The sequence below is a fragment of the Solea senegalensis genome, linkage group LG6 (assembly GCF_019176455.1).
Source record: "Solea senegalensis isolate Sse05_10M linkage group LG6, IFAPA_SoseM_1, whole genome shotgun sequence".
In the NCBI taxonomy this organism is placed as follows: Eukaryota; Metazoa; Chordata; class Actinopteri; order Pleuronectiformes; family Soleidae; genus Solea; species Solea senegalensis.
This window is the reverse complement of record NC_058026.1, coordinates 10,690,812-10,717,911: the sequence shown is the minus strand read 5'-3', so window position 1 is coordinate 10,717,911 and position 27,100 is coordinate 10,690,812. Positions and strand designations below refer to the sequence as shown.

The 27,100-nt window shown below is 42.3% G+C and overlaps 1 protein-coding gene across 14 annotated transcripts in view; it reads left to right on the top strand.

Annotated features, from left to right (window-relative positions):
• Positions 1 to 27,100, top strand: part of nfixb (nuclear factor I/Xb) — a 101,483-nt gene that overhangs the window by 8,906 nt on the left and 65,477 nt on the right. For 11 of the 14 annotated variants that reach the window (XM_044029354.1, XM_044029350.1, XM_044029357.1 and 8 more), the window contains exon 3: positions 23,471 to 24,002. In XM_044029354.1, the coding sequence (XP_043885289.1) occupies positions 23,471 to 24,002 (532 nt within the window). Of the gene's footprint in view, positions 1 to 1,301; positions 1,480 to 21,861; positions 22,696 to 23,299; positions 24,003 to 27,100 lie in introns of those variants that run through there. The other 3 variants (XM_044029346.1, XM_044029348.1, XM_044029343.1) reach the window with 3 other exon arrangements.

The following is a 27,100-nucleotide window of genomic DNA, read 5'->3' as shown; positions in this document are numbered from 1 at the left end:
GGGTGACTTCAACCCCCCGAAACCGCACCCTCTCACACACACACACACACAAAATCTCATGTATGTGTGTGCACATATTTTATAAGACTCAAACACACACCCTCTTACATATGCACACACAGAAGTGTACACACACACACATCCCCAAAAAAAAAAACTCTCACAAGGCTCTCACACACATGCACAAGGCAGGGGCTTATATATAATTGCAGGCACTCTGCCTGCATATATGAGTTTGATTAGGCTGAGGAGCAGGCAGCGGGCGAGGATGAAGCCAAGCTAGATTAGAAACAGAGTGTATCACTTGCACACAATGGGAGTCACAATGAGACTTCAAGTTCAGGTGTCTTTTGTGCCCACATGCACGTACAGTTCACCAGAATATGACTTGGATGACAGTTAAAAAGGAGACGAAGAATCACAGCTGAATAAATGACACACAGTGTCTCTCTCTCACACACACATACACAGTAAATTTACAACTCGCTGTAATAACTTTGGACTTGTTTACTTCCTTGAAGACATTCACAGACGCTGCCAGAAATATTGAGAACAGGACAAGGAGAATGGGAACTTGCAGTTCTGGGTTACTCTGTAAACTGATATATAAATAAACAATAGAATATAAGTATTGGTTTCAGTGGCATCAAATATTTTTAGGCACTGCACACGTTTGATTTAGTGGGCCAAAAAAAGTCACATTTAGGGCCTACTGCATTTAAGACGCATGAATTAGTTTACTGTGTGTTTGTGTGTTTGTGTTTGGAGAGATGTAGTTGATTCATTGACAAAACCACACCACAGCGAGATCTGAGTGTGTTTCTGTCATGTTCACAGTTGTGCACAGTGTTTTTTTTTTTTTTTTTGCAGTTTCCCCAAGCAAAGGATATCAGTGTTGTTAAAAAACACACACACACACACACACATACGCACACACATACAAAAGACAACACACACACACACAATCATTCATGTTTACGCTGCGCCTGTTTTAAAGACTGGATTAGAGAAAAAAAAAACTCAGAAAAATATGGCATATGCCTGTTTTGAAAACATTAAACATAATATTGTAAGCTCTTTCAAATATATACCAGAAAAGATTAATATAGATAGATAGATAGATAGATAGATAGATAGATAGATAGATAGATAGATAGATAGATAGATAGATAGATAGATAGATTATTCGTTTCTTATGAGGCTACATTTATGTCGGTATGCAAGAAAAGCGGGAAGAGAGGGAGAGAGAGAGAGAGAGCGAGAGTCAGTGAGGGAGAGAGAGAGCGCAGCAAAACTTTCTCCTAAAGTTAGTGCGGAGCTTTCACTGTGAGTGAGTGAGGCGGGGTTACAGCTTGGACTGAGCCACAGCGGCTTTGCAATGCGGCACCGCAGCGAACCTCCATCCAACTTTAACATCAACAACAACTCCAATTTTCATCTCTAGACACAGCCATGTACTCTCCTTACTGCCTGACACAGGTGAGCTAATGACAGCGGCCGCTTTCACGCTTCTTCTCGTCGATGCTTATTTTTTCCGGTGTCTTGTGAGTGTGAGTGTGTGTGTGTGTGTGGTTACAGTACTGCTGCTGCTGCTTGTCATTTGTTGCGTTTTTACGGACCTCTTCTTTTTCAGCTCTGCTCTCTTTTCTCCGGTAGTGCTTCAACTCCCCTCTCTCTCTCTCTCCCCCTCTCTTCCTTTTTAATGGCACTCCTCCAGCGGGCTTTCTGGTGCGTCTCATTGCGCATGGTTTGGAGAGAAAATGGCGCTTCTCCCAAATCTATTTTATATCACAAGGAGGTCGGAGTAGAGGGGAAGAAAGAAGGGCTTCGTTCTCGGACAGTTGGCGACTATTTACAATCACCCGGCGGCAACAATCGGGTCAATCGATACATATTCTATACACGCGCACAAGCACGCACACACACACACACAGGACTGATGCCGCTTCCTACAGTTGTACAGTAACAGTTAGGAGTTTTTAGGCGGAGGGGGATCTGACGTGCGGTCTGCCGGTATGCAGCCACGCGCGGTGTCCACGGTGACTTTTAGGTTCACCGTGGACACGTAAGGCCACAGTCACGGTCACGGGTTTAACCTCTTCACTTCTATTCTCTTCTCTTCTATTCCAGCAGTCGAGTATTTGTAAAAAAAAAAATTTTTAAAAAGCGTCTTCAAGACGAGCGAGGGAATGGTGGGCGTGTGCCCGAGCTGCGTGCGTGCTACAGTTTGATGAACGATAAAATACAGTTGGGGTTTAAAGGAACAACACGAAATCAACTAAATTATATACTTATAATATATCTTGTACATATACATATATATATATATATATATATATATATATGTATATATATATATGGCTGCATGGTGCGTCATTTTAAAGGGCGTTTGGGTCAATGTTTCTGTTAGAGATGACTGTTATACTTTTTATGTTTTGCTTAAAAAAATTCAACGTCAGTTATATTGTAGGCTGTAATAAAGTTGTGCATTTTGAATATTCACCTCGTGTTTTTTTTTTTTTTGCAATGACGTGTAACAGTTGTAGACTCAGTTTTGACCTTCGGGGCCTCAGCTCTGCTCTGCGCACCCCTGGCACTAAGATATTTCCATCAGTACAAATCCCTTGGTATTTTATATGTATGTAGGTTTATTATAACCAGCAGCCTCCTCACTGAAAATAATTCAACCACTCAGCCGTTAAATACAGTAGTGACTGTTCTTACCTACATATGTTGTAATATTATACATATGTGCTGAATATTGCTCACATGTTCTGTTTTTAATATACCACGGATTTAATCAGATTCAAAGAGCCCATGAAAACTAAAGGTCAATTGAATGACCTTTTTTTTCCTGCATCTGATCCTAAATTCTGCACAAATGTACATATATTTAGTCCAGCAGCCACTGCAGAGTTAAACAGGAGAGAGCTGCTGCAGCTTCAGGCCGCCGTGTGTCCGTCTCTCCTGCTTCTGCTCCACTAATTACACAATTAGAAAGCAGAGTTTTCAAATAAAGAAGCATATTTTCCTTCTTTTTAAGATGAGGCTGAAATGTAACTTTTCTTACGTTTTTTTTTTCTATCAGACTCTGGTTCTGTGTTTTAATCTGAGGTCAAACGTGTCACGTTATTCAAGACTCATACAAAAAGACGTTTTATAATTATGACACATTCATTTGCAAAGTGAAATACTTCCGCACAGCAAATGCACATCTGTTCAGCTTTAGCCCTGGAGGTTACATTTCGCACTGATACAGGGAGGTCACAGCGTGTCTCCATTCTCTCTGCAACGCACTATTTAACGTTTGTCTTGTACATGGCTGTAAACCAATTACATGCACTTTCCAAAGTGTATTTAAGCTCATGTTGGAGTTATTATGCAGCAGATAAATTATAGTCATCCCTTTTCCCTTAAACAGAACACAGGACCTCCGTGGCAAACACGCAGTGTTATTTCAGGCCTTCTCGGTGCAGCCATGTGTCTATTTTCTCAGGAAGTGATCAAATGCAAAGAAATAATAAAATCACATCCTTTATGAATGTTTTTTTTGTGGTGCTGTATAAAATGTGCATCATTTAAATATAAAAAATATTTTTTTTTAGTTACATAAAGTTTTTGCTGACCTGTTTGAAGTAGTGAGGGGGACACTTTCTAATCAATAATCTGTTTGATTTGTAATATAAGCACAGTGGCCCTGCTGCATATTTAGTATAGGCTGCAGATAATTTTCCAAGCTTGGTGGTATGAGGCAGAGGTCCGCATCGAGTTCCCTCTTTCTTTCCATTAATTAAAATTAATTGGCAGCAGATCCTCTCACACGAGCGCCGCATGGACGCGTGCTGCCCATATGCGCGATACATATTGATCTGCTCAGGCTGCTGTTCGTGCGTCTCCCGCTCCTGCTGATGGAACCAGGCGGAGCTGATTTGTTAGTGCACTCGTGTTTGTGTTAAGATACGAAGCAATTAAAACAAATATGTATGTATCGCTCCAAAACCACAAGGCATCCTACTGTGCCCCTGTCTGTGTCACACCTGTAATTAAAACTTGATTTCAACACCCGCCTTTAATTTGCTGCATGCGTCTGCTTTAATCATCTGTGGTTAGATTCTGCGATTGTTTGATATCTTTTTATTTTGAAGTACGTGTCCACGCACACGCACATTGATCATTTTAGTCGTGTAAATAATTCACAAAGCACCAGAAAACACACACAACTTGTGTATTATTATTGTTATTATTATTATTATTATTATTATTATTATTATTATTATGATCATTATTATTACTTATGTTGATACAGTCTTTGTTGGAATGGCCTTCTGCAGGTGAATCACGGGGAAGTGTCACATTCCTGTGACGCAAACGTATTTGCATTTTTTTTTTAATCGTCTTTGAAGTCGTTGAAGGCGTCGTTCATTAAAACAAACGTGCATGTAGCTGCGTTGCGGAAGCGTTTATTTCAAACACCGCAGTGAAGTCTCGCTGATACAAAGGAGATGTGGTGGGCTGTTAATGTACAGCGCGTCTCACAAACGCTGCCAACTGTCTGAAGCGCCGCTTGTAAACCCAGAGACCGTTTCCCCGCACAGTTCACACGCAAAACGCCGTGTTTGCTTGTGGACCCTTGCTCATAAGTGTCTCGCCTCATTATATGTAGTTCTAAAGTGGGTTTTTAGATTTTGTGGGGAATCAAATGAGTCCTAGAAATTCACCCAACCGTGCAGATTGGCAGCTGTGCCACAAAGCACAGTAAAATAATCTGTACAGTCAGTGTCTTTGGTGATGGAGATGAATGAAGGAGTGAAGTGTGTGTGGAAGCACATGTGAAGCTCATTCTCATAGAATATGGATTTGATGACATCTCTGATGTGCATGTCATGTGTTTGCATGTCTGTGACTGTGTTGTTTATTTATTCCCTAATCTGTCAGGGACTACAGATGCACAGCAAGAAAGAAAGAAAGAAAGAAAGAAATGTATCTTATTTAGGAAACAATTTATTCCTTTTTCTCTGCCCATATAGTTAAGTATCCATTCGTTTGACATTCAAGACCTAAGTCCACAAAACACTCTCCGAGCTGTGTGTGTGTGTGTGTTACTCCCTCCCAGTTTTGGGTTGATGGCTCTCCTGTGTCAGCCCTCGGTTCTGGTTTCACTGAGAGCGGACGGTGATGCGAGTGTAAGCTGAGGTGGGCCTGCGTGATCTGGTAACATACCAAACCCATACTAATGTCTCCTTGCTCCACACACACACACACACACACACACACACACACACACACACACAGTAATCCTGCTCACACTGAGTTAGTTGGTAGGCAAAGCAAAGGCAGAGGAGAATAGGGTCGCTGTAGTGGACGAAAGGCCGGGTGAAAGTGCTCTGCCAACTGTGCCAGGTCGCCAGGCAGCTCGGCAGAACCCGGGGTACATTGTGTTCCTTTTTACTTATTCATCCTTTCTGCTGGAGGCAGACCAGTTCCACCTTACTCCGCCTGGCCTGGAGTTTGGTGCTGATAGGCAGGGACTAAGAGATGGGACAGAGGAAGGAGTGCAAGGATGTGGCAAATGGCACAAGGTATCCATGTCAGCTACACACAGTGTGTGAATAAATTCAGACGACGTGAACGGAGAAAAAAAGCATCTGAGATCGCACAATGAGCATTATGTTTGTCAAGTGTTCAATGTGTGTACTTAAAGAGAATAAAATAATAATTTTTTATTTGCAATAAAAGCTAAGCACTGCGGTAGCTCAGAGTCGCCCCATGCATCCCTTATCTGTGCAGTCTTCCTGACTGCCCATAGAAAATGGATTCATCAAGCTTAACTGAGGCAATTGGCAACACAGGGAAATAGGTGGCTGTACACTGGATAGTGTGTGCGTGCGTGTCCAATATGCATGTATATCTGTTTGGTCCATGTGAATCCATGTGGCCTCACACCTGTCCTCATCTGCCTCCTAGTGTGGATTAGGTTTAGGCTGATCTGTGGCCAGTAGAAGCAGGCGGCCCCTATAGCGGTCTCATGTTGGTCTGTGATATAGTTGTGTTTACCCAAATAGTATATGGCACACACACACACACACACACACACACACGCACACAAATGCACACTCGCGTCAAATCCGACTGAACACACACGTGTGTTGGAGACAGATAGACAAACAGACAGACAGGTGGCTCAGGAATCACTTCACTGTGCTTACACTGGGATCGTCTCTCTCTCTCAGATTGGCCTTTGCCAGCTTTTGTCACATAATTGTAGAAAAAGTTTCTGCAAAAACTGCTGCAGAGATTTTGTTACTGCGGTGCTCGGTGTCTGATAATGTTTCATTTGTTGGCATCAGGGTTCAGAAAAACACGAATAAAACGGGTTTAACGCGTTGTCTTGTGCCCATTAAATATTTTTCACATTTTAACTATGAACCAAAATGAATCTATAATTACCTGACATTATATCGCAATATGAATTGAATCTAATTTATTATTATATATTGTGATGTCCCTCCTGTGTTACAACCTCATCGTCTCATCTCAGGATTGAGGATCAGCAGTTCACCCTCATCCATATGTCCATTAAACTACCCACTCTTTGAGGGTTGCGGGAGCCAATCCCGAGGCACCAGTGTTAACTACCACTGTGCTGCCTCGTTCACCATCATTTAAAGTCAAAATATGTTAGTTTGCCAGCAAGTGATGAAATGACCTGACAGTAGAAACGTGAGTTTCCCAGAAGGAATCAGGAGATAAGACGCCACAATGTACCGCGCTCTTCTCGCAGCTGCCTGGGACAGACTCCCCTTCATCCCCACCCTATACTCCTCTTCCTCCACCCCCTCCACCCAGTCAATTAGCTCCCTTTAATAGAGAAGTAACGGTTAGTGAGGGATCTGTATTGTTCGAGGATGAGCTTCAGTTGTTGTTTTTGTTGTTGTTTGTCTCCTCCATCCCCTCCCAGACCCTTGGTGTGTTTTTCGTTCAAGTTTTTTTTTTTTTTTGATTTTCTCAGAGGCTTTTTGTGGGGGTTACCCCACTGAATGGGACAATGCAGCCTAGCGTGAAATTAAAGCTCTTAGTTAGTTTGGTGTTGCTCAAAAGAGGATTTTACACATGCATGCATTCATACACTCTCCCATACGCTATAGATATAGCTAATTAGAGGAAGTACACCCTATGTCGAGCATCAAGAGCCCAATTAAAAGGAGTAGGGGAAACCACAGTGCACAAGATCTAGGCCAAATCAGCCCTGTGAATGCGTTTCTCTGCCTTGTGTGTGAACATTATGTCTGCCGTCTTAAACCAAGGCGGGAGAATATGGATGCCACCGATATGAGAAACAAGTTTCATTAACATATGCGTGTCACGTACTTGGTAAGCGAAACAAGAAAACAGTCGGATTGATCGTCCTGACGGGCGAGAGTCTGATTCAGAACAGATTGAAGTGATCCTGCTGACTCTTCCAAGTCTCATTTTGGAAGTGGTCTTTCGACGAAATGGCTGTCATGCATGCAGTTAGAGTTTTGTTGTTTCGCCCCGACTCTGCTGTCGTGAACAGAGTCTGACGACTGTCTGACGTGAACAACAACAAAAGTAAAAAAAAGAAACTCTAACGTGCATACATGACAGACATTTCGTCGAAAGACCACTTGTCTTTCTTTTGCTTTGTCGGATGCGTTTGCTCCGAGAACCGCGAAGCATTAAAACTTCCAGTGTGGCTCTTTGAACGGCGGCGGTTAAAAACAAAGTCGTGATCGCTCTGCGTGTAAAAGACACTGGACCGCTTTGTGGATGATGATGAGCTGTTTAATCTATGTGTGTGTGTGAGTGAGAGATAGAGATTTTTTTATTAACAGCAGCAGTCAATATCTAACAAATAGATCTACTACAATCTCCTTCACCAACAATCTTTACTCCGAGTATGATTAAGGAGTTATTATACTGATACACACACACATGGAGTCTAACTACTGGTCATAGAGGCCTGCAGTCCCAGCAAAGCAGCCAGTAAATCCAGTTAGTGAGTCAGACTTTGTGGAACAAAGTGTGCTGCTCTCTGATCCCCCCCCACCCTCTCTCTCTCACTTTGTGTGTATCTGTCTCACATACTCTCTCCCATTGAGAGCACTGGCAGCCTGCCAGCGGTGGAAAAATCTATAAGCCATTGCGTAATATACCATATCTTTACCTTGGTTGAACCCTGCACAAGATCCACAGCTGTGTGAGCACACAAACAGAGAAATGTGTGTGTCTGTCTGTGTGTGTGTGTGTGTGTGTGTGTGAGAGAGAGAGACACAGAGTGGCCTCTTTGTGGCTAGTTTTCCATGTGTGTGTACCCACATATAAACAGTATCACACCATTTTGATCAAATGCTGCTGACAAAATATTTTTCGAAGTAGACCAAGCATGGTGTTCTGATCACTCTCTCAAGTGCTATGCCAGGAGGAGAGAAACGCGGAGGCCTTATGAAATGCATTTGTGTTTTTTAAGGGCAGGTCGATGTTTTTTAAAAAAAAATAATAATTGAACGTAAAATCAAATCTACTTTATGTTTTGTTTTAATGAAGAGTCTGTGGCATCCCTGCCGTATCTCCAGTGCCAGTGGCATGTACCAGAGTCTACTGGAGTTCCTTGTTCCTTGTGCATATCTTTGAAATTGAAATGAATGTATCAGGCCGCAGGCGCAGCAGCTAACAAGCCTTTCATGATCACCACTCTTCCTCTTGTGCAGTTTTCGATGTGGACAAGGCCGAGTTGCAGTGCAAAGTGCCGACCTCTCTTGTGTCAGTGCCCGTCTGCACCTGAGGCGGCGAGTATTTTAAGTTTTCGGCTTTACTACAGGCCTTATTCACTTATACTTTTTTATTGTGTTGAGTTGAGTGACCCTTGACCCTCGAAAAGGCAGGTAAAGACAATAACAAGCTGTCACTGACACGTTGTGTGGATAATTGGAATGAGACGAATTCCCAAACACAGTGTAATCAGTTCTCATCTTCGCTAATATGATCCTCTCAGCCAGTGATATTGGCCATCTGAATGTCACATGTTTGGACTGATTTGTTTTTGATGGTGGTGATTATTATTAAATGGTCTGTAATGACTACTGATAATCCCCATATGCAGCCCAGTGCCCTGGATTCACTGGGAGGCAGTTGTTTGTTAATGCAACACTGCAGCCTAAAACACATGCAGATGTGTGTGGGACAAAACCACAAACCCAACAGAGATCTCGACCATTGTTTGAGTGCATGCTCATGCTTCAATTTCACCGGCTTGCTTATGGAATTTTTTTTTTATTCTCCTGTGCCGAGCACACGCATATGAAACCTACCTACTGTACTTTTCTGTGTAAAGGGTCAAACTGTGTCAGTGTGGTGATGGTGGTTATGGCTGGGGGAGTGCAGCTGTATCAGGGAGGTAGCTTTTAGTACGACAGGGTGGGAGAGGAATAAAGCATCATTTTTCATGTCACGCTCTGCGTATATGTACACTGTGTGTATTTGTGCGTGTGTGTGCTGTGTGAATGTGTGTGAGGCTGACTGCTGATATGTTTGTGTTTATTGACTCAAAGAGACGGGCCGTGGCTGCGTACACAGTGTTGTACGGGTGGCAGAGGTCCAGGCTCGGGGGAAACGTGTGTGTTTAAAGTACACACAGGCCTAATTATGCTGATTTAAGCATTCTTGCGGTCCTCCCTCTGGCTTGTGGTGAGTTAACCGGCACAGGGGCGTCCAGCACAGAGAGGGAGAGTGAACAAGGGTAAATATTAAGAGAAGACAGAGATAGAAAGGTGAGGTTCTTTAAATAAATCAATAAAAAGAAGATAGTTAGAAGGAGAACATGTGGTTGGGAGCTTTAGCATATTGAGGGCGATTATTCTGAAAAAAATAAAAAATAAAAATGTTGCCCCAGACACTGGGGAAACAGAGGAAAAACATACACTGCTGTCAAACTTCCCGGCAGGTTTTTTTCCTCCTCACTTTGGGTTTTTGAGCGCGCCCGCTCTTCGTATTTATTTTTATATTCAGATGTTATGGATTGCTCCGGGAAAAGGCCAGACCTTTTCCCAGCAAGAGGAATTAATACTGTTTGAATGTTCCCTCCGAGGTCTAAAAGGTGGAATTTTGCAATGCAGTTTGTGAGGTTTGTGAGTGAAAACCTGACTACTGCTAAATAAACAAACTAGGGATGATTAAAAAGTGACCCTTGTTTGTTGACTTTCTGCTTTCTGGCCCGTGTGTGTGTGTTTGTGTGTGCACCTGTCTCTCTCATTTTATGCACATGCATGTACCATGCGGTTATATAAGGTGTATATGAAGAAAGTGGGCAAGATTTGAAAACAAACAGCAGAAATAACCTAAAGTGAATAAGAGGCGACTGTAGAGGCGAGTCCAACCATGGTGGACATGTGCAGGGGTGAGTGAGTTCACCCCCCTGCATCATGACTTTGATGCCTAAACAATATTTAAAAAAACACGACATAAAAAGCCTGCACAGGATCTTTCTCTGACAGAGCAGAGATTGATGTCATCGGCTCATGTGAATTCAAGCGGCCATTTCACTCAGGTGATAAAATCCAGTTGGAAAGGGCAGCCCGGTGTTGTCAGGTTCATTTGCTGCACTGCATGAGAGCGGATTACCCGATGCCAAAGCACACATGTGATTTCATCTGAAAATATCACTCTCACTTTCCTTACGTTTCATTTTTCTTGCTCTTAAATGGTCCCCCGTTTCTTTTCCTTATCACTGTTTTCTCTATTATCTCTCACCTCCACTTTACCTCATTCTTTACAGCCCCCTCTGCTACTCCTTGCTCTCATTCACTCAGGAAGAGCCATGGTCTTATGTTGGATTTGTTGAGCTTAAAAGACACTTCACCGACTCCCTGTCTGCCTCTCCGGAGAACAGCTCAGGCTATCTTAATAATTTTCACAAGTCACTAAGCTTTGTCCGTTTGGAATGCTTCTCATCATGCAGATTTTCTCCCTATTGTTTCATAAAGTCATGCATATTGTTGTTGCTCTTCCCCGCCTAAAATGCTTGATATGCACATATTTGGTTCCTTTAGTAATGTACCATAACCATATTACTGTACTTAGAAACACATGGTGCCAAAGTGCTATCTGGAGAATCAGATCTCAGCAGAAGAGCCTTCTCCTCTTCTGCCTTTCAGATTAAAAAGCATTTGTCCCCATTTTGAGTATATATATATATATATATATTTATATATATATAAAGCCCCGCTACAATTAGCTGAAACAATGGTGTTGTTGTGTTCAAAAATGCAATTTCTCCAGAAACTGGAAAGCCAGCCTAAATAAAGACGAGGCCAAATCCTATTTTGCATCAGATTTTGGTTTTATTTAATTTTATTTATATTTGGGTCAGCCGAGGAGCGTCAATAGCTCTCTACATAACACAAGACTCAAGGGCACTGTGCCGTCTCATTTGTGCATGTGAACAAAAATATTTGAACGTCTTGCGCACAGTGCGGTCACAGTTTAAATCATTTTCAAATACTGCGCTGAAATTTGGAGCGCTAAATGTTTATTTCACCGCCGTAAGAGCAAGAGTGTAACTAAATAAGTGTAAATTGTGAGGCTATCCTAACATACTATAATCAGACCCAGAACAGACCTCTCCAGTGAGTAAACTCAAGTGAAAGATTTGCTGGTTTTATTATTGAGGCCTGTGTCGTTGATGGAGCGGTCCCATCCACACTGACTCACAGACAAACAGCAGTGAGAGCTACATTGTGCAGGAGTGTCAGGCTTGGCTGAGAGACTCCAGCTCTCTAAACGCTGCAGAAACAGCAAACCGCGTCTCTGTGCGTGCATGTGTTTGTGCAGATTTGTGAATCTCTGCATGAGCAGGCCATTCTGCATTTGCATGTGCGTGCGTGTCTCCACTGAGTGAGTGAGTGTGTGTGCGTGTCTGTCTGTCTGTTTCGGTCCTGACAGCCAAGAAGCCTCAGCAGCGTCTGACGTGGCAGCTCTTTCTGCTTTGAGTCCGGCTCTCTCTCTCTTTCTCTCTCCTTCTGGCTCCCTTTTCTGTGATACTATCTTTTCATACAATCACATGTTTATAAATGGGGACTGACTGGTATGTCATACTGGACCAGAGTCGCTGGGAATTGATAAACACCGCAATGTTTGTTGCATGATAAGTTAGTGAGTATTTATTGCAGAAAAAAAGTAAATAAATAAATAAATCTTATCATAAACTCATCATCGTCGTCATTAGTAAATCTGACCAGTGTACAATATTTCACATAAAGTATGTTATTCCATCTGCGTCCAATACAGAATAATATATACCAATATACCAGGTGCAAGCTAATAATAATATTAACTACACCTTTTCCATATTTTTACTTACATTAAATAGCTATGCATAAATTGAAGTTGTGTTTCATTTTTCAAACAGATATTTCTTGGACATGACTGGTGTTTGCCAATTCAAAAATAATATTAGGTGTTGTAAAAATGGCAGTAAAACTAGTCAGAAAATTTGGAAAGATTTACTCTTGTCGTGAAGAATTGCGCCACAGTAGTTTGTCATGTTTAAAAAGTGGATCCACATACAAGAACTCTGGGAAACACTGGTGTGGAGCATGTATTATCCTTCTGGAAAATGTATTTTATTTATTTAATTCCCTATAAATATATAGATAGATAGATAGATAGATAGATAGATATAGACGTATAATGTGATAACTATTTTAAATGAAATTTATTCAACTGGTGTACATTTCCAACTCTTACCCGAAGCTTGGATAAGGGAAACGGCACTCGTTGTTTTTTTTCCTGCCTGCCCTGTTTGTGAGGTGCCTTTTTATCGAGGTGGGTTTCCTCCATTTTACGTCCCCTCTGAGGACATGTACTTATGGCTGTCTGCCTGTGGTACTGTGGTGCTCCTGAGGTCTGAGTGAGGTGGTAGTTTAGGCCGAGGAAGTCAGCGAGTGTGGTCACAGAGGAGATAACTGCACACACACTCTCCCAGAGGCGCCCGTCTGCACCGTGTGTCTGTCTGTCCTCCCCCTGCTTTGTTGGAAGATTCATCTTTAAAAAAGGAAAGCACTAGTTTGAGAGGATAAAAGTTTCAAAATGATTTAGTTGTTGTGCGTCGGTGCACATGTCTTTATGTGTGTATGTGCGCGTGCATGTGGCCGCGAAGGCTCTTTGTTTCTCGCCTCGCACATGTTTGTGTGTGTGTGTGTGTGTGTGTGCCCTCTGGTCCTTCCACTCTGGCATGGTGTTCGCCTGCCAGGGAATGCCACTCAAAAGGGGCATGGTGACCTTTGACCCTCACACTGCCAGCTCAGAGTCAGGAATAACTTGCTGTCAAGAGCTCGTCTCCCTTTAACCCAAGCCCATCAAGCATAGCAGAGATTAAGACCCGGCTCTCAGGAAGCCATTTGGAACAAACACCTTTTAACCCTAATAGGATCAGAGTTGTATAGGAAGCCACTTGGAGCAGCCACCCACTCTTAACCCCTAACACTCCCAACTCAGCACAGACAAGGCAGAGTGCACAGGCAAAAGCCCAGCTCATATCATGCCACAGGGAACGGGCATCGTTTAACCCTTGCAGCGCCAACTGAGCACAGGCAAAACTCCAGCTCACATGATAAGCAGAATTAAATCCGCAAGCTCCAGTGTCCCTGATAGGAAGCTCAGTGATGCGGAAATAGGAGAGTAATGTAACAGGGTTGGTTTCCCATCTGCAAAGTAGCACACCACAAACAATTTTAATTTTGCAATTACAGCTGACAAATTGTGATCACCAGGCTGAGCGCTTCTCTCTCTTGTTGCTTTTTTGAGATCTAACTTTTATCTTATTTTAGTCAGAAGTAACAGACCGCAACTAACCAAACGTTATTTGAATGTCATACTTGGGAAAAATAAAGAGATTAAATGATGGACATAATTTAAAAAAAACACACACGTTTTTCTACATTAAACCCCTGCTTTAATTTAGTTAATTTTTATTATTTCTTTTTTAGTGAGCACAAAAAGCCAACTGCTATCATCTCACAGTTAATATTTCTTCAGTCATTAGTTGCACCCACAATAATATTATGATACAAAATATAGCATGCTTTTCATAATAAAGTTGGCTGTGGTTAAAATATGCTATCATGACTGAACGCATGGTGAAACCACTGCACTTCTAGTACTTTTTTTTTTTTTTTTTAAATGTTTTCATGCGTTCTATATATAATTCTATATAATAGCACCCTGTTCAACAATCGAGGAAGCAATCAGTCAAACATGAGGAGAATAGATGTTGAGGGAGAATATGGACAAACATGTACATTTACACAAGCACTGAATGTTCCTCTGGAACACCAACCCTAATTATCCTACTTTAAAACTGCATTTAAGACCCACTACTCTTAAATGCTGTGTCATTTTATCTGTGTGTTTTCATTTTGTGCCTTTGAATATCCTTTAAACACTACATTAATATAATGTATTATTATAATGATTATTATTGAATACTTCCTGATGATAGATAATATAACGGCAGAATTTATAAAGGGAAATCTTGTGTGTGTGTGTGTGTGTGTGAGGAAGAAAGTGAATGAGATAGAAGGAGAGAGTGTGAGTGGAGTTTCTGCACTTGCCTGTCTGGCACCGGCCAAAGAATGAGTGCACAAGTTTGAGTCTGGGTGAGTCAAGCTGTGTGAGAGAGCGACAGTGTGAAAAGGGAAGGGAGAGGGAGTCCTACAGTGAAAGGAGAGAAGGGGGGGTGGGGGGGGGCGGAGTGAGGGATGCTCAAAGATGGATAGCAGTTGAGATAGCAAGCTCATCTGCGACTGGTGGAAATGAAGGGGTGAAGCAGCGGAAGGCAGAGGTATGGCCAGGACAGGACGTTAAGGAAAGGATTGCAAAGTAAGAGGTGAAAGAAAGAAATTAAGGAATGAAGGGATAGGTGAATGTGGGGGGCACAGAATGAATGTGTGAGTTGGGCTTGTGGTTGAGCATTTGCATAAAGGGTGAGGGCACTCTGCCCGGCTATGGGGAGAGGCTGGCATCTCGCCTTGCCGACTGGCAGAACGGGGACCAGGGAGAAATAAAAGAATGGGAGAGGAGAGGGAGAGCGAAAGTCTCTCAATAGTGCATCTCTTGTGCGAGGAGAAGCAGGCCTTGGCTGCTGTTGGAGCAGGACATGAAGGGGAGGGGATATCGGGTTTCATTATCTACTTTATTCCTGCTGTATTTGCTAACCATGTGGTTCAAAGCCCTCGCTGCAGCTGTAGGCAGGGCAACCGCAGCCAGTGGGTGTGTGTGTGTGTGTGTGTGTGTGCACCGCCAGCATGTGCCGACTGGAACGCTTGGCCGAAAGGTGTGTGCAGAATTGAGCGGGGTGATACAGTGAGGAAGTGTGTGTGACTAGTGCTCTCCTTCTCTGTATATTTACAGCAACACACAACTTGACCTTATTGGAAATGCCCTGCTCAAAAGGAAATAATGCCAGAAAATACCACACCATTTCGTGTGTGTGCGTATGTGTGTGCGTGCACTTGCCATGGTGACGCTATAGAAACCGTTGTAAACACACAAAAAGCTTAGTCTATATGTGTTCACTTAGTGTACGCCTGTGTGAAATCCTATACTGGCCCACTTTGCTGCAGCCACATGTTGAAGTGGTTTTTATTAAATCATTGTTTGTAACAAGCTGTGCCAGAATCTCCTAATTTAGTCTGAAATCTATAATTTTGCCCAGTTTTATTTATACTTGCGATAACATCATTCCGAAGAGAAACATTCCCTCTAATTGAAGGCACCATTATCAAGATTAAGTCTTGTTTAAGTTGATTAGGTTTTGCATCAGAGTAAATGTATATTTCCTCTCAGTTCTCTTGGCAGTCCCCACCATAGTTTTATACAAAGTTTCCACCAAATCTAAGCATGCAAACCCTCACTGTACTAAGGGTATATTATATATATTAAATATAAATATAATATTTAAAAATATTTTCCAAACATGAATTGGGCCTATAACTCACCCACAGTTGTGTTTGTAATTAACTACATAAGGTGAAATTTATACAGATGGGCCTGCATGCAGAGTCGTAGAGAAACCACACAAACCTCAAGGAAACCCTCGCTGAATACATTTTCAATACTTATCCCCCCCAAAAGAAATCATGAAAGCTTCATGATTTTATCTTTGATGTGCTTACATTTGAATTTGGAACAGTCCAGTGCACAACTGTGGAAGGACATGTGAGTGTAATGTTCTCCAGGTCTGCAGTCATGTCAGGAGCTCCGGCTCGGTATCAGCCCTCTGGAGCACTTTTAAAGCTCACTCGCGCTGTCTTTCCATCCCAGCCTCATGCCACAAATGGCTTCCAGACTTTCACACATAGTAATGCTTCAGTGTGTAAACAGGCATAATTACAAATGATGCACAGACACACTTTTAACATCAATCTGGGCCTGATGGGAGAGAGCGAGAGAGCGAGAGAGCAGAAAGAGGGAACGTTTTTCTGTTTTTTTTACCTTCCCAGGAGTGGAATGGATGAAAAGGTTTCAGAGCTGGATTAAAATGGAAAGACTGACAGTGATGAGAAGTTAAAGAGGACATTTAAAAGAGGAATAATGTGACTGTTTTTTTGTAAATGCACATGTGTGTGGGCTTCAGTAACTGAATGAAAGAGGAAGGAAGGGAAACCTATTATTTTCTATTTCATTAGTGTTTCCAAGAAATAGTAGTTTATTCAAACATATTTATGATTATTTTATGTCCTTGAGGCTTGTGAGGTTACTTACCCATCACCTCGTAATAGCAGGCTGTTAGTCACCAGTCGTCAGGGCCTGCTCCCTCTTCACCTTCCCTCTATTTTTCCTGGGCCTTGAATGGAAAGAAAATATGGAAAATTTGCTGTGCAGCCCCCCCAAAATGTTTTGCTTTCAACAACAGACAAAAAATAATATTATGTCATTGAAACAAAATGATGTTTGTGTTATATAAAATTTAGAACTGACATTTTGATCTGGCAGACATTGAAAAATATTTGATTTATATACTAAACTTTTTTAGAAAACATATTACACCCACACACACACACAAAAATAAAAAACAAAATGGCTCAGTCTTTCCCTTACTTCACCACTGTCAATGTGTGATTTTAAACAGCAGATTTCTAAGTTGAATCTTGACATGTGGTATCATTCATCAGCTTTTTCTCTCTTCTCTCTCTCTCAACCATTTTGATCAGATATAACAAAAACCCTGAAAGTCACACAAATGAAAACGTCTTCAGACAGATGACGTCTTACAGTTATGGAAGAGGACCAGGGCCACATACTGTAATAGTTTGAATTATTATTTTTTTGTTTCTAATGTTTCTAAAATTAAAATGTTCTAAGAACAAAGGTTTTCTTATATTTGTCCAGCAATAACAAAATAACATTATTATTACCATTATTCCTACTACTGCTATTTAAAAATTTAAATAATACATTTAAATTAATTTACATTAATTAATTTCCTTTTTTGAATTTTGTCTCGCAACCTTTCATATTGTTTAAGCTTAATGTAATTTTTGATTGCAAGAAATTACTGATTTTAAACAATCTTTGCACCTATTTGTGAATTTTGTATTATTTAGGTCATGTCAGAGGTAAATAAACAATAACATAATATGATAATAGTAACAGGAAATATGAAAAAGTGTATTTATAGGGCTACATTTAAAGAGAGAAAAAGAGAGACCTGTTTTAAGGCCAGATAGGATTTTTGGGACATTTGGGATGTTCTTATGTTGTGTTTTTCTTCACTTTCTTTTTAGATACCATTCTGTCTTTGTTCGGAATCAAACTTTAACATCAAATACAAAAGAGAATAATCTATTTAATTCATATTTATTATAATATATAACATCAGAGCTCTCTGTGTCATGCAGCTCAGTTACATGATCACCCATTGCCTCACAACCAAGGTGTCCACCCCACCACAGGACGTGGCATTGAGCACATGTGATGACCTGATGTTTCCTTTTCACGTGTCCTACGTATATATGTGAACCCTGACATTTATTTGAACACATACAAACATAGCAGAAATTCATCTCAGGTAACTGCTTGTTATAGCCCGTGACAGCACTGCAGGACACAGGCCCAAGTACACAACGTTTGTGATCATTAATTGTGTGACACTAAAACTCATAAGCAGCAACTACTGCTTGTGCAAATGCAGTTGAAGGCGTCATTAGTCTATTTATAATATTGGCGTATAATAATAAGAAGGCCACATTAATAAATGAACACTCACTTGGAGAGGATTCCTGCAAAAGCGGCATTGTGTGACTGAAGTGGTTCTAATTGTTCTCTTAGTTAAGGTCAAGCTTAATTATAATATTTGGAATTACTCCCCCACACGCAGACCGCCTGTTTTGTTTTTTTTTTTTTAATTTCCGGTTTGACTTTTTAGAATTTAGTTTGACCCATTTTTTTGACGTAGGCCGCGCGAGGACGAGCTTCCTCGAGGACCGTCACCGAAGTGAGAAAAGGAAAAGCGCTCCGTATATCTGACTGACTGACACACACACACACACACACACTTACACGTACTTTTTATATTATTATTTTTTTATTTAAATTCAGTTAAAAACGGACGGAATTAGGTGTTGCACACGGTCCGTCAAGATGAGCAGGCCGCGGCCACTATCTAAAGCCTCACCGGTGATGGAGAGACGGTGAATAACCGGTGAACGCGGTGACTCAGGTGGGTTTCTTTTCTCCTCGGTGAGTGAGCACGTTATTTTTCTCGGGCGTTTTAAATTCGTCGTGGCCGTTTGATCTGAGGTGTGTTCCATTATGACACGTTTCCACTTCGCCAGAACTTAAATATGTGTTTAATAATAGAGTCATTAACATAGGTAATTCTAATAGCCGATTTTAATTGTAGGTATAATTTTAATGACCCCTTTCAACTACGATAATACATTTCATTGCGCGCGCGCGCGCACACACACACACACACACACATACTTCATGATTTGCGTCCTTGTCTGTGCAATAGGTCATTTTGCACTATTTAACACTAAGGTCTTGGATTTTTTTTCTTTGTCTTGTATTTTTGGCACTTGCTGCAGCTCCAAACTTGGCCATGTTAATGAAACCTGAGTTGAATTATTTTTCTTTTGAGTTGTAGCCTGTCTGGGCAGAAGGAGAGGTTGTCTTTCCCTGTCCTGGTGAACAAAGGTTGTCGTTTTTTTCTCTCTCTCTGAAAGACAGAGCATGGTACTCAGAGATAAGATGACGTCTCCCTGAAATTATTGCACAGGAGCAGATACCTGCACAGTCCAAACCGTGGCGGAGGCCTAAAAACCGGCCCATCTCCTTTTCCTTCTGTGCCCTGAAGATCTGTGGGCAAACAGAAAAAAAACCAAATGAGGCTCTGAAATTTTAATAAAAGGTGTTAAATTTGCAGGGCAAGTTCTTGTCCAAATATCACAAAAGATTATGCCTTAACTATGAACTGTGTTCAGTTCCAGTGCTCTTGATATGCAGTTGAGTTTATGATCATGACACAATGGGGTGTAGATTTAACTTTTGAAGTGTTTTCTTTTTGGTTCTTTTTATAAGTAGTGTTTGAAGGACAACACATTTAATAAAAACAGTATTTGCTCAACAACATGGATTAATGTGTAGTCTCAATAGTTTTCGTATGACGTTCCATCCACTGTTTGTTGATAAGCGTGAGTTGATTGTGTTACTGAAAAATGTTGCTGGGTGAGATCCAAGTGAATGAGGAAGGAGAGCTTTAGATTTCTCAGACAGTGCTCTTTATTTATTATTATTGTTGTTTTCACCTGTCAGTAATGATGCAATGATAATACAGGGATTGACGGTAATACCTGGCTCTCGTCACTCCTTTTCCTCGTCTGTGGCTGTTTTTTAATCAAAAGGAAAATCTCTTCAGTCTTTTCAAATAAGAGATATCCATCATTATTCTTCAAACACAAAAACAAACAGGCACATCTGTGTTAACTCCGCCGCTTCATGATTCGTCTCCACTCATTCCTGCGTTTTTTTCGGCACAGCTCTGCGAAGCCGGCGTATGTTAGCATGAACAATCGGCACCCGGCCCGGCCCGGCTCGGTCCAGATGGGGTCTGCAACCCCCTCCAGCACTAGCAGTGATGAGCCAGTCAGCCAGCTAGCTACCCACCCAGGTAGCCAACCAGTAATTCACCCTGCCAGTCGTGTTGCCTTTCAGCCAACCTAACAGCCAGGTTGCCAGCCAGTCAGTGGACCAGCCAGTCATCCCGGCTGCGACTTCTCTGTCTGACACTGACAGAGGGAGCAGGCCAGGCTAAATCTGATGGCCCTGGGAGCCAACCAGAAGACTCTGGCCTTTGTAGGGCGTTCACACAGACAGCCTGTCCCATTGCACAGCGGGGGGCTTCATCCCACAATCAAATGGCAGGGCCCCTTAACTTTGCCACATGACAAGTTAGCTTTTTGTGGCAGCCCGCTGCTGAGATCCCAGTTTTGACAATGTCTCCATAATTCCTGTGAGCCTCATCGACTAATTCATGTAAATTGGACAGCGCAAACGGACAAATGTTGTCCTTATATTGTCATTTGGAAGAATGGCGCTTAAATGCACTGCTAATGAGTTGATCAGTCCATATGTGCGTCATATCGGGCCAATAAGGACATTTTTGTTTTTCAGACAAAGACGTCAAATTATTTTGACCCAATCCTCAATGAGAGCCTAAGTCTCGCAGATAATTCTCCCATGGTGCACTGGGCACATTTGTTCCTCTTAGGTCATGTGGGTCAGCCAATGAGGATGAGACAGAGTGTTCGCCAGAGGAGCTCGTGCGCTTTCTGTTGCTGTTCAATCCTAATCGCGTGTCACTGTGACCCTTTTAGTGTACCACGAGCGAAAAATATGGACAGTTTAGCGACTGCATTATTTTCACGACTACATCCTCAGCGCATCTGAGTATGATAGCATTAAGCTTAGCTTTGTGAATTACCGGGAAGCAGAATAGTCTGCTTTAGACTGATTCAATATCCAGTCTTAGTAAACGGCTTTACATGTACTGGCGACTTACATGAAGCTGCCCAGCACAGCATTTTCAGCCGTCATTGTCCACCGAATCCGGTCTGTCGCTCACAAATGTGCTCTAATTTGGTAACACAAACTTTTAAGTGTTTCTGTGTGTGTGTGTGCTGTTGGGGCTGTTAAAGTGGACCTAAAATAAAAAAGAACTAAGGGGCCAGTTTGGATTCGATTGTACATTTTGAAACAGGAGAGCATTTTTTGGATGGTATTTATTGTTGGGGGTGGGTGGGGTGGGGGTAATGGGCATTTTCTTTCCTCCGCCTCTCTTTGTTTGTGTGGTAAATCCAGGAGCAGCTGCTGGTCCCAGGGTCTAGTGGGATTTTGGGGCCTGTGTTTTCTCATGCCATCCCATGCCAAGGTGGTGTAACGCGAGTAGAAAGCGCGAGAGAGACAGAGGCAGGGTGTTACTGGAGGGAGGGGAGGGAGGGAGTGAGCTGGTTTGTTGGTACCACTGTGACCATGCTGTGACGGAGGCTGGTTGGGGGGTGGCTTCAGAAGGGCGGGTGCTGTCTGGATTGGATGCATGTAAAATTAATATCCTCTGGACTTTGCCTTTGCACTAGATTGGAACTTGTCTATTTGGCTAATGACGTGCCTTCTGCCTGCACCGCACACAATCCCCCTCCTTCAACCCTCCCTCCTCCTCGCTCTCGCTCTCTCTCTCTCTCTCTCTCCCTTCACTACCAGCCACCAACCAACCACCCTCTCGCGCCCCCGTCTCGTTGCTTCTCCTCTGCCATTGCTCTCTTCCCTCCCTTTCAGCGCTGGGAGAGAGCGTATTGGCTGGGCTGTTTGAGACTCGGTGCCAAATAGGTGGGCCCTCTGCGTGTTGGCACAGACTCAGTCAATGGTTAGAGAAGGAAAGTGGAGAGGAAGAGAGAAAGAGAGAGACAGAGTTGGAGAGAAAGAGGGGGAAAAAAGAAGCTGCACTCGGGTTTGCCAGCGGTCGTGCACACTCTTCCAACACTGACTCGGTCCTCTTGTTTTTGTTTTTTTCTTCTTCTTCTTCTCCTCTGTCTGCACCCCCCTTGTCCAGCTCTCTCTCCCTCTCCGTGAGTCTTATGCAGATCCTACAGAATTGAACTAATAGCCTGCGTTGCTTTGCCAACCTTTTTTTTTTAAAGATCTTTTTTATCAAGACTTTTTTTTTCTGCATTTTTTTGCAAACAAACAAAGAAGCTTAATTAAGTTTTTGAGAGTTTTATCATTTTTACTGCGATATCTGTTTCATGTTGTTTGTGTACTGCCAGCTCTTTTTTATCCTTTCAGACAGAGATTGTTGAACTTATACTCTCCTTCTGTTGTGCTCTTGAACAGCACCTCTCCTGCAGCTCCTGCTACAGTACCTCCTGTGTTCCTGTGCTGGTATTACACTGCGCCCTTTTGGCCTGTCTCCTCTTTCTCAGCTTTTCCCCCCTGCTGCTTTTGTTGGACACTTTCTCAGCTTCTCTTTTTGCTTCATTTTTCCCCCTCAGTTTTTGGTTTCTGAATATACGCAGCACCACTCCAGCACCTTTTTGGCTCAACAATCCAGTTTCTAAATTGGTGGTGCATTTTAAGTTTCTTTGCAATCGTCGGGTGAATTTATGATGAGAGATCAAAATGGTAACTACCACGTTATTCTTGTTCTATTCAAGTGTTTCATTATGACGACTGTTTGATTTCCAGCGCTTATGATGCAGGTTTTGTTGCTCGTTCGCAAATATTTCACACTTTTTGTTTTAATAATTAGAATCTGACATTTGACACATATTTTATATAAATTTTTTGTAGTTTTTGTAGTGTAGTGCATTATGTTTGTTATATATGTATGCATATATACACACATATATGTGTATATATATATATATATATATATAAACACATATACATACATAACAAGTAAGTATTTTATTGCTTTTTTTCTTGGTATTTTTATATTGGTAGCCAAGATAAATTGGATATTTTATTTTAGACGGGGACATCATTTTTGCACCAACATTATTTCAAGAAAGTCCTCACAGTGGATGGTTAATATTTTTTGTCTTATTGTGTTGTTTGTGTTTTGTATAATGTCCTCCTATTGTGATGTATGTTAGGTGTTACTCTCTCTCTCTCTCTCTCTCTCTCTCTCTCTCTTCTCTCTCTCTCGCTCTCTCTCTCTCGCTCTCTCTTTGCACCCCTCGCTCATTCTCTCCCTCTGCTCACACAGAGCAGGCGCCGCTCCTCCATGCTGCGCGCCGGTGCTAACTGCCTCTCTTCTCTCTTCCCCTCCTCACCCCCACTCCCTCTTTCCCCATCCTTCTCTCCCCCATTCTCCCCCTCTCTCTCCACTGCCTCCTCCTGCTTTCCCCCCTCCTCCCTCTCCTCCACCCTCCACCCATCATCCTCCCTCATCCAGGATGAATTCCACCCCTTCATCGAGGCCCTGCTGCCCCATGTCCGCGCATTTGCCTACACCTGGTTCAACCTGCAGGCCCGCAAGCGCAAGTACTTCAAGAAACATGAGAAGCGCATGTCCAAGGAGGAAGAGCGCGCAGTGAAGGATGAGCTGCTGGGGGAAAAGCCAGAGATCAAGCAGAAGTGGGCCTCGCGCCTGCTGGCCAAGCTCCGTAAGGACATCCGGCCTGAGTTCCGCGAGGACTTTGTGCTCACCATCACGGGGAAAAAGCCCCCCTGCTGCGTGCTGTCCAACCCCGACCAGAAGGGCAAGATCCGTCGCATCGACTGCCTCCGCCAGGCTGACAAGGTGTGGCGACTGGACCTGGTGATGGTCATCCTGTTCAAGGGGAGCCCCTTGGAGAGCACGGACGGAGAGCGGCTGGTCAAGTCGCCACAGTGCACCAACCCTGGCTTGTGTGTCCAGCCGCACCACATCGGAGTGTCCGTCAAGGAGCTCGACCTCTACCTGGCCTACTTCGTCCACTCGCCAGGTATGTGGCCAAATGTATACTAGACACTAACACAGAACGAAGCCAACACAATAACACTCCACAAATGTAGACATGGTAGCATAAACACACACACACACACCTACATTCATTCTAAGAAAAAAGAGAATTTATATTATATTTTTTTTTTTTTGCCAAAATTGTGTTAAATAAATTATTATGCACATTTTTTCTCAGGAAAAAAAGCAGAATTTCCCTCCTTTTTTTTATGCTCTCGTATATTATTTTTAGTAATTTTATTATTATAATGTTTTGTGTTTATTAACACATCATTTCGGCAGTAAAAAAATAATAATATGTGAGTGTGTGTCGGGGCATTTGGCCAGTGAGCTTTGGCAAGTACGTTAATATTTCTGCGGGTTCTTATGAGCATGTATTTTGTGTTTTTATAGGATGGAATTTGCATGGAAGTGTGTGTGTGTGTGTGTGTGTTTTTATGATCATCACTGTAAAAATGTGTGTGTTTTTTGCAATGAATGAGAGTCACTACTGTACTGTGTGTTGGAGTGTATCTACCATGGTAAGGCCATTGTAGCCAGGGGAACGTCATTTGGCCACTACCCAGATGTGTGTGTGTGTGTGTGTGTGTGTGTGTGTGTGTGTGTGTGTGTGTGTGTGTGTGTGTGTGTGTGTGTGTGAAGAGAGAAGCAGCAGAGCCGCGAGTCTCCTGCTCTCAGGCCGCAGGCTGCTGTCGCCTTCACCGTCTGCCTGAATACTAGCACCACGTCGGACCTGGCTGCCAAACACACACTCACCAACAAAATGCCAGTGCTTACAGACAGCCAGTACTATTGCAGCCACCTTCACACCCATGCACACATATACAAACACAGCTAAATAAAGATACACACATCCAGTTAAAAAAAAGAAAAAGGAAAAACAACTCTGTCATCTTTGTGATGCACTTGCACACATCAAGCCAAAACACAGTTTTAGTCACGATCGCGTACACACACCCACACAACGCGCGCGTCCGGCCAAGCACTGTCATAGATGCAGTTTGATACAGATAAACATTGTTGTATCTCAGCCACCATCACGGATACACACTCTCACACCCGGCCAAACATCACTGTAGCCTACAGTGCACAGACTCTTCACACGCGGCCAAAACACTGCCTGCGTAGTAGTGGTTTTTTTTTTTTTATTCCTTTCCCTCCACATTATAAAAAAAACCCTGTCACAGCAAACACTCACACATGCAAGCACAAGGCATTTCACAGCCAAATCCTCCAAATACACACACGACTTTACCATTTGTTGGCTACGTATACAAACGCATGCTCATAACCTAATATTATCTCAGCTGGAATTTTCTGGAAGTTTCACACACACACTCACACACTCTCACATATAAATGTATATACTGTATGTACATACACCCACTCTCTGCTTAAGCAGAACTCTTATGGCAGCTGCTAACATAAGTGTAGCCAAATGCAATTGCAGCAGACTTCTTCTCTCTCTCTCTCCCTCTCTCCCTCTCCCTCCCTCCCTGTAATACACACACACACAACACTCACAACCCTCGGTCCAGGCCAAACACCTCACACGGCCTGAGCCAAACCCTGGCACGAGCTCCAGCTTCACTCTGTTGTTCTGTCTGTGGCATTGGTAAACTATCGTCGATAGTTGCCCGTCCTGACGTTGACTGAAGATGTTCGTCTTGATATTTTGCTGGTTATTTCTTCTGTTCAAGTATGTATTTATTTGATTTGGACATTTTACATTAATTAACATCGATGTGTACATGCCAGATTATAGCCACTGGGTAATTTACATCTTTAGTCCCTGTACTCAAGTACATTCACTAAAGCCAACGGAAATAAAATAAGAAAAACATTTTAACATGACAATAACAACAGAGACAAACAAAAGACTGACTACTAACAATATATAATATTGTGATGGGGCAAGACAAACCAGGGACCACAGGTTTCAAGGTGATTAGGGGACTTGTGCGTATTGTAATGTAGTTGATTTTTATTTGTTCAGTGGTTTGTTGTTGATTTTATAATTTTCAACAAAATATATTATTTGATTTAATTTTATTTATTAATTTTATTTTTTATATTTGTTTCATCTTAGCTCAGGTAGTTTGAGCAAAAATGTAAATAAAAAATTGCTCCTGGATAAAAATCACCTTATATGTTTTTTTCTTTTTAATTTAGGTAGAAATTATAATCTAGTGTAGTATGCTGTATAATTATAAAAACTGCAGTATATTTGGGTCCATGAACAAAACCCAGTACACTGAATACATCATTTGTGCTATTATGGTAGATGTTCTTTCACCGTATGAGGTAAGATTGAAGTATATTTTACTACACACTAACTGCACACATGCAATCTGTAGATAAATGAATGTACGTTGTCTTTATTATGACATCAAGCACCACAGCTGTTTGGTGTACAGGACTAAAAACAGGTGACTGTTTCGAGAGGCTTCCCAGTGCACTGCCCATTTGTAATGAGGACCGACACAGTGTGCTCTCTTATCTTAAGTAGTGTGCCTTGCGACTTTGATCCACCTCCAAAGAGTCCACGCTCAGTTTAAGTCTGGATGCAGAAACTCTCTGGATCCTGCTGTAGGAATAACACATGGTAAACCACTGTCCCTGCAACCAGTTGTCCTTTACCCTTAAGTTGCAAGTGCATATATATGAACAGGTATGAAAGCCTGAATTTGTTACAGCGATTGCACGGTTGCATTTTCTTTCCCCAGTCATTCCCGGCGTGACGCGATGTGCTCGTTGTTTGTTTTTGTTTGGTTTGCGTTTTGTCAGCCTTTAGCATCTCTGTCTTCCTTGCTCCTTTTTTGATCCCGTGCACACTTTTGTTTTGTCTCCTTAAACATCGCCCTCATTGTTGCTCTCACAGAGGTAAAGCCTCTGCTGATCTCTTTTGTTTATATTGTAGGAGACACACAGAGAGAGGGAGAGAGAGCGAGTTGGAACGGAGGAGAGGCTGCGATAGTGATTGTTCTGTTTGGCAGCGCCCGGGTCCCGTTGGTGTGGGAAGAAGAGAAAGACGTCTTGTGTTTTGTTTATGACAGCGTGGCAAAAGCTGCCACAGGGAAT